The 7340-nt window shown below is 37.3% G+C and overlaps 1 protein-coding gene across 1 annotated transcript in view; it reads right to left on the reverse strand.

Annotated features, from left to right (window-relative positions):
- The window catches only part of LOC107670257 (tubulin epsilon chain-like), a 25775-nt gene that overhangs the window by 12435 nt on the left and 6000 nt on the right, over positions 1-7340 (reverse strand). Inside the window, exons 3-5 of the mRNA XM_016462803.1 lie at positions 6034-6086; positions 5846-5891; positions 5123-5238 (exon numbers count right to left, since the gene is read on the reverse strand). Of these exons, the coding sequence (XP_016318289.1) occupies positions 5123-5238; positions 5846-5891; positions 6034-6086 (215 nt within the window). The remainder of the gene's footprint in view (positions 1-5122; positions 5239-5845; positions 5892-6033; positions 6087-7340) is intronic.

Genomic DNA, 7340 nt, shown 5'->3' on the forward strand with positions numbered 1-7340 from the left:
GGGGAAATCGCGCGGCGGCGGGACATGTTTTTACATCAACGAAAGGTGGTGTACAGATGTTACAGCGTTAAAGAAGATGTGTTGTCCTGATCTAGAAGTGCTCTTCGTTAACTGCAAGCCGTTCTATTCGCCACGGGAGTTTTGCTCATTCATTCTCGTGAGTGTTTACATTCCTCTGCAAGCGCACGTGAGCTCAGTTTTACATAAACTCACTGATCAGATCACAGACACAGAACAACAAGACCCAGACTCTGTTATAATCATTCTTGGGGACTTTAATAAAGCAAATCTTTCCCGTGAACTGCCAAAATACAGACAGCATGTTAAATGTCCCACCAGAGACGGTAATATATTGGATCACTGTTACACCACAATAAAGGATGCATATCGCTCCATCCCACGGGCAGCTTTGGGGCTCTCTGATCACTGTTTAGTTAAAGGAATGGGTACAGATTCTTGTATAAACATGCCAAATACACACTGGAAAAGGAGATCAGAGTGGCAAAGAGGAATTGTCTTAACCTGGAGCTTAACACGTTCAAAACTGTGGAGATGATAATGGACTTCAGGAGGAACCCCCCTGCTCATCCCTCCACTCACCATCATGAACAGCACTGTAACGACAGTGGAGACATTCAGGTTCCTGGGCACCACTACCTCTCAGGACCTGAAGTGGGACAATCACATTGAGTCCATTGTCAAAAAGGCCCAGCAGAGTTTGTACTTTCTTTCGCCTGCTGAGGAAGCTCAACCTGCCACAAGAGCTGCTGAAACAGTTCTACACCGCCATCATTGAATCCGTCCTCTGCACTTCTATAACTGTCTGGTTCAGCTCAGCTACCAAATCTGACCTCAACTGAGCACCAGAACGACCAGACACAGAAACAGTTTCTTTCCTCAGGCAATCCATCTCATGATCACTTAACAATAATCGTGGAACAAACAACACTAGTATACATTATTTATTTAACACACATACTTATTTACATTTCAAATTTGCACATATCATACCTGTACATTCAAAATTGTCTATATTATATATTGTGTTTTTGATTTTTTGTACATTGTCTGTTTTGTATATTTTTATATTATTCTTTTTATTATCTGTGCCCTGTCTTGTCACTGTCGAGTTGAGTGTCATCAGTATAGCAGTGATATGAAAAGTCATGTTTCTGAATGACAGAACGTAGTGATGCCATGTAGATAGAGAAGAAAAGTGGTCCAAGAACTGAGCCCTGAGGCACCCCAGTACTTAGATGTTGCGACTTGGACACCTCACCCCTCCAAGATACTTTGAAGGACCTATCTGAGAGGTAAGACTCGAACCACTAGAGTGCGGTTCCTGAAATGTCCTTTGCCATGAGGGTTGACAGGAGGAACTGGTGCTCTTGCCAGTCTTAGGGCTTCAACAACTGAAAGAAGGGCAGTCTTGGTTGAATATCCACTTCTGAAGCCAGACTGGTTGCTGTCTAGCAGGTTTTTATGTGTGAGAAAGGCAGAGACTTGGTTGAACACAATTCTTTCTCACAAGAAGGGATACCAGTCTGTAGTTTTCTAAAAGTGCTGGGTAAAGAGTGGATTTCCTATGTAGTGGGGTTACCCGAGCCTGTTTAAATGCTGAGTGAAAGACATCAGTGTGAAGGGACGTGTTAATGATGTAAGTGAGTGTTTTTGTTGTTGTTCCATCTGTTCCATTTCTTTTTTGACTGAAAAACAATGGCCTGGGACAATGTTGCCATCTTGTGGGCCAAACTAATTAGTTCAAGATAAATTAAGGCACATGTGCAAGCTGGTTTTGAAAAATCATGCTGTGCATGAACAGTGTGCACGTACTGTGCTGATGCTGAAACTTATTTTATTTATTTATTTATTTAGTCATTTATCAGACGCTTTTATCCAAAGCGACTTACAAATGAGGACAACAGAAGCAATCAATTGTAGTATTAAAACAACTAAAAACAGATCCAAAACTAAAACCTAAAACTTTATAAATACTACCTATACACATTTTAAAAGTAAAGAGATTAAATAAAAAAAGACAACAGCATACAACAACATTTCAAAACTTAACATTTAAATGAAAAACTAAAAATAAAGCTAAAAACAATTCAAAATAGTACAGAACAAAAGGTATAAGAGTATAATAATGATTCTAACATAACACTAAGCCAAACACCAAAAAAACAACTACATGTGTATGTACAACCACACACACATTCATATATATATATATATATATATATACATACACTAGGGCTGGACAATAATTCAATATCAATATGTATCGCGATATATTTTTTTTCAATAACGGTGATATGATTTTTAAACACATTTCCGATATTTCGATATACATTACCAGTTTTAATGAGGAAGTGAGTATTTAGTGGATTGCGTTTAACAAAGGGTTTAAAAGAGTGACCATTAGTTCCACAAACACAGTAATGATATTCTGTAGTGGTGTAGAAAAAAAGTAGCGCTGGTGTTGGATTGGCCAATTCTTAGAATTTGGAATACTCTATGTAATCTTACACTGCAAAATAATAACTCAAAAAGATTAAATGATAACATCATAATTATTTACTGAACCCTTAAATTAATCAATTATATAATGAAAGCCATAAAAACAGACAATTAATCGCAATAACCGTGACTATTTTTAGACAATTGATCGTCAGCCAAATTTCATAATCGTGACAGCCCTAATATTAAGCTGCATTTATTTGATCAAAAATACAGTCAAATAGTTATGAAATATTACTACAATATTACTAACTGTTTTCTATTTGAATTTATTCAACAAATGTAATTTATTCAAAATATAAATTATTGTCACACGATCCATCAGAAATCATTCTAATATGCTGATTTGCTGCTAAAAAAATATCATTATCAGTGTTGAAAATAGTTTCGTTTAATATTCTGGTGGAAACCATGATGCATTTTTCCCCCATGTATCTTTAATGAATAGAAATTTCAAAAGAACAGCATTTATTTGAAATAGATATCTTTTGTAACATAATAAATGTCTTTACTGACACTTTTGATCAATTTAATGCATCCTTGGTGAATAAAAGTATTATTTTCTTTCAAAAAAGTAATTTATTTCAATTCAGATGAAGGCCTTTAATTAAACAATTATTGTGAAAGCTGTTGTTTTCATGGTTACTCGCTTAAAAACTTATGTCACACACAATGTATGCATACCCTAGCATATGTGTAAAAAAAAAAAAAAATGAAGTATACTTTAGGCTTTAGCCACTGGGTTGGCATGTTGTGCCTTTCGCAACTAAGAACACAGTGTGTATGGCAGAGTACATGAAGAATATGTCTGCACTGCAAACGACTTGGGGCAAGATCACATTTTCAAGAGCATTTGTACTCAGCCAGGACTCAGACTCGAATGAGCTGGTCTTGACTATTCACAGAAAATATGGACTTTGACTTGAGATGAAGTCCACATCCTGGTTTTGTACAGGCTTAAAGGGTTACTCCACCCCAAAATTAAACTTTTGTCATTAATCACTTACCCCCATGTCGTTCCAAACCCGTAAAAGCTTTGTTTGTCTTCGGAACACAATTTAAGATATTTTGGACGAAAACCGGGAGGCTTGTGACTGTCCCATAGACTGCCAAGTAAATTACACTGTCAAGGTCCAGAAAAGTATGAAAAGCATTGTCAGAATAGTCCATCTGCCATCAGTGGTTCAACCGTAACGTTATGAAGCGACGAGAATACTTTTTGTACGCGAAGAAAACAAAAATAACGACTTTATTCAACAATTCGTCTCCTCTGTGTCTCTCCGCGTCACCGTAACACCATTTTGGAGAATATGAGCCGAACGCAGGCAGCGAACGCTCTTCTGTGTCAGCCGCGCCACACGGATGCGCTGTTTTCTTTCAAATCAAAGCGTAAATACTAGAGCCCGACCGATATGGGTTTTTTGGGGCCGATACTGATACCGATATTAGGGAGTTAAAAAAAAAAAGGCCGATACCGATATATCGGCCGATATTCTTTGTGTATATTATAGTACAGTACCAGTCAAAAGTTTGGACACTTTCCCATTCGGGTGTCCAAACATTTGACTGGTACTATATATAGAATACAGTATAGACATAAACAGAATATATATACATAAACACATTTTTTGCAATGATCACTCAAATGTTGTGATCAAACACTTATAATTGTGACAGAGATATGTAAGGGCGTTTAACAATTTAACAATAAACTTGCGATGAGTGCGATGCACAAAGTAACGGGGTGTTAGCTGTAACACACGTGGTTTGAATATTTATTTTACCATAGTAACATTTAAATTCTGGCTTAAGTACATTTTTTATCTCAGTTTTTATTATTCATTTAAAATGAGACAAATCTGCTATCCTTGTGGCGCGGCTGACACAGAAGAGCGTACATAATTTATATTTTTTATGCCACATTGGAACCAAAGACTATATTCATGCTGTGATTTTTTTTACATGCCCAAGTTTTGTTCTTGGCATTGGACTTTTAAAAAGTATGCATCTGATGTACTGTGGTAATAAAGGTATAAAATAATCTCTACCTGTTGACAAATTTCTGTCTTTGCAAAGTATATAACATCATATCGTCCATCACTAGTAGGACTAGGGCTGTGCGATATTGAAGAAAAATGCGATATGCGATACCTTGTTAAAAAATGCGATATTCGATATGCGTATACCACAGCAAAAACTATAGTCTGAGAAAGTTCAAACATGATTAAAGGCAAGTGAACAGTCAGTAAAAAAAAAGAAAGAAAAAGAAAAAAGAACAAATACAAAATTTACAAGCATAGATAATATAAACAGTAGTATTCAGGTACAGACATTTAATAATTAAGCGTAAAATAACACTGCATAGTGTTCACTGTATGAATTAAATTTAGATTAATCTTTGTTATAGCTGTTTTGTTGTTTGATTAAAGGGGTCATGCATATTGCGATATTTGCATTTGCGATATTTCGATCATTTCGATATATCGTGCAGCCCTAAGTAGGACTGTATCTGTTTTAAAAGCAATCATTGCACATTCACACACTGAACAGAGTATGCATTTAGAAGCTGTGTGACAGAGTCCCTGCCAAGACAGACTCTTACCAGTTGTTCCCAGAACCAGAGACATCACTTATGAGTTGTGTGCTGCTGAAGAGAGAATGTAACGGCCCCTGCAGAATCTCTCCTAGGACTCCCTCCTCCATGTCCACTAACACGGCCTGCAGACACACACACAGATACAACTGATTTTCTGTTATGTTGGGGACTTACCATTGACATCTGTTTTTATTAGGAATGGTCATTTTATCTACTCAAGTACTGGATATATTAATCAACTGAGTACTTGGGAGGGTTGTACTATTTTTTAATTGTTGGTCTGTAAATGTATTTCCCCATGAGTTACATTCTATAGGCTCTACAGGCCAAACCGCACATATCTCAAACTCACACACACACACACACACACACACGTTGAGTTTCCATGTTTTATGGGGACATTCCATATGCGTAATGGTTTTTATACTGTACAAACTATATTTTCTATGGCCCTACGCCTAAACCCCTTACATTTTTAGTTTCAAAAAACTTCATTTTGTATATATTTTTTTTTTTGTATAAGCTTGTTTCCTCATGGGGACCAAAAAAATCCTTGACCACAAGGATAAGGATTTTGGATATTGCCATCTTTGTGGGGACATTTTGTCCCCATAACGTAGGGTTTACCAGGACCACATACACACACACACACACACACAAACGGTAGCAGCCAAAATCTAATGGGTCTCCACGCCCCATCTTCAACACATCACCTAACATGGTGCTCACCCTGGCCTTTAGAGCGTTGATCTTGCCTCCTGTAGAGTCTGCTCCTCTACAAATACACCACACACACAAATACACACATAAGATCCCACAATAAATCAAGTGGATCAGCAAGGAGGTGAGGACTTATGCACAAACAAAGTAACATTAACGGAGTAGAAGGGAGTATAAGGAGAATAAAGAGAGGCTACCTTTGGTCAACATTTCTAAAGAAGCTGCTCAGCGCCTCATCATAAACTCCCATCTGCAGAGATAAAAGCAAGACTCAGTTAATGGCTTTTTAGATCAGACTGACAGCAGCATAAAACTTGGCAAGATTTACCCCAACATGGATTTTACACTGCCTATAAAAAGTATTCATACCCCTTCATTTTTTCACCTTTTGTTATGTTGCTGCCTTATGTTAAACTGCTTTAAATTACTTTTTTTTTCCCACATCAATCTACACTCCATGCACCATAATGGCAAAGCAAAAAACAGGTATTTAACATCTTTGCAAATTTATTAAAAATAAAAAACTTAAATGATTGTAATAAAAGGTCTAACAGCTGAAAATGCATATGAGAGCAAAAACCAAGCCCTGAGGTAAAATAAAAAAAAAACTGCCAGTAGAGCTCAGAAACAGGATTGTGTCAAGCCACACATCTGGGGAAGAGTTCAGAAAAAATTCTGCTGCATTGAAGGTTCACAGACGCATGTAGTCTCTGTTAACCTTAATGGAAGAAGTTTGAAACAACCAGGACTCTTCCTAGAGCTGGCCTCCTGGCCAAACTGAGCAATTGATGGAGAAGGGCTTTGGTTAGAGTTGTGACCAAGAACCTGATGGTCACTCTAGTTGAGCTCCATGATCATATGTGGAGATAGCAGAAACCTACAGAAGGACAAACATCACTGCAACACTCCACCGATCTGGGCTTCATGGCATTCAGAACCTCAGACTGGTCAGAAGGTTCACCTTCCAACAGGACAATGACCCTAAGCACACAGCAAGAGTGGCTTATAGACAACTCTGTAAATGTCCTTGAGTGGCCCAGCCACAGCCTGGGATTAAACCCAATCAAATATTTCTGGAGAAACCTGAAAATGTGCATCTGCCCCCATCCGACCTGACAGAGCTTAAAGGAGGTGAAGAGGTGAGGAGAAGAATGGCAGATAATTGCCAAATGTTGATGTGCAAAGCTTGTTGTATCATGCCCAAAAAGACTTGAGGCTGTAAAGGTGCTTCAGCTAAGTACTGAGTTGAGGGTATGAATACTTGTCCAATGTGCTTATTTCAGTTTTTTTTATTTGTAATAAATTTACGAAGATGTGACAATTCTGTGTTTGCTTTGTCATTATGGTGTATGGAGTGTAGATTGATGTGGGAAAAAATTAATAACAAGCAGTTTAACATAAGGCTGCAACATAACAAAACGTGAAAAAATGAAGGGGTACTTTTTATAGGCACTGTATGTATATATATATATATATATATATTTTTTTTTTTTTTTTTTTTTTT

This window comes from Sinocyclocheilus anshuiensis, unplaced genomic scaffold (assembly GCF_001515605.1).
Source record: "Sinocyclocheilus anshuiensis isolate Anshui unplaced genomic scaffold, SAMN03320099.WGS_v1.1 scaffold937, whole genome shotgun sequence".
NCBI lineage: Eukaryota > Metazoa > Chordata > Actinopteri > Cypriniformes > Cyprinidae > Sinocyclocheilus > Sinocyclocheilus anshuiensis.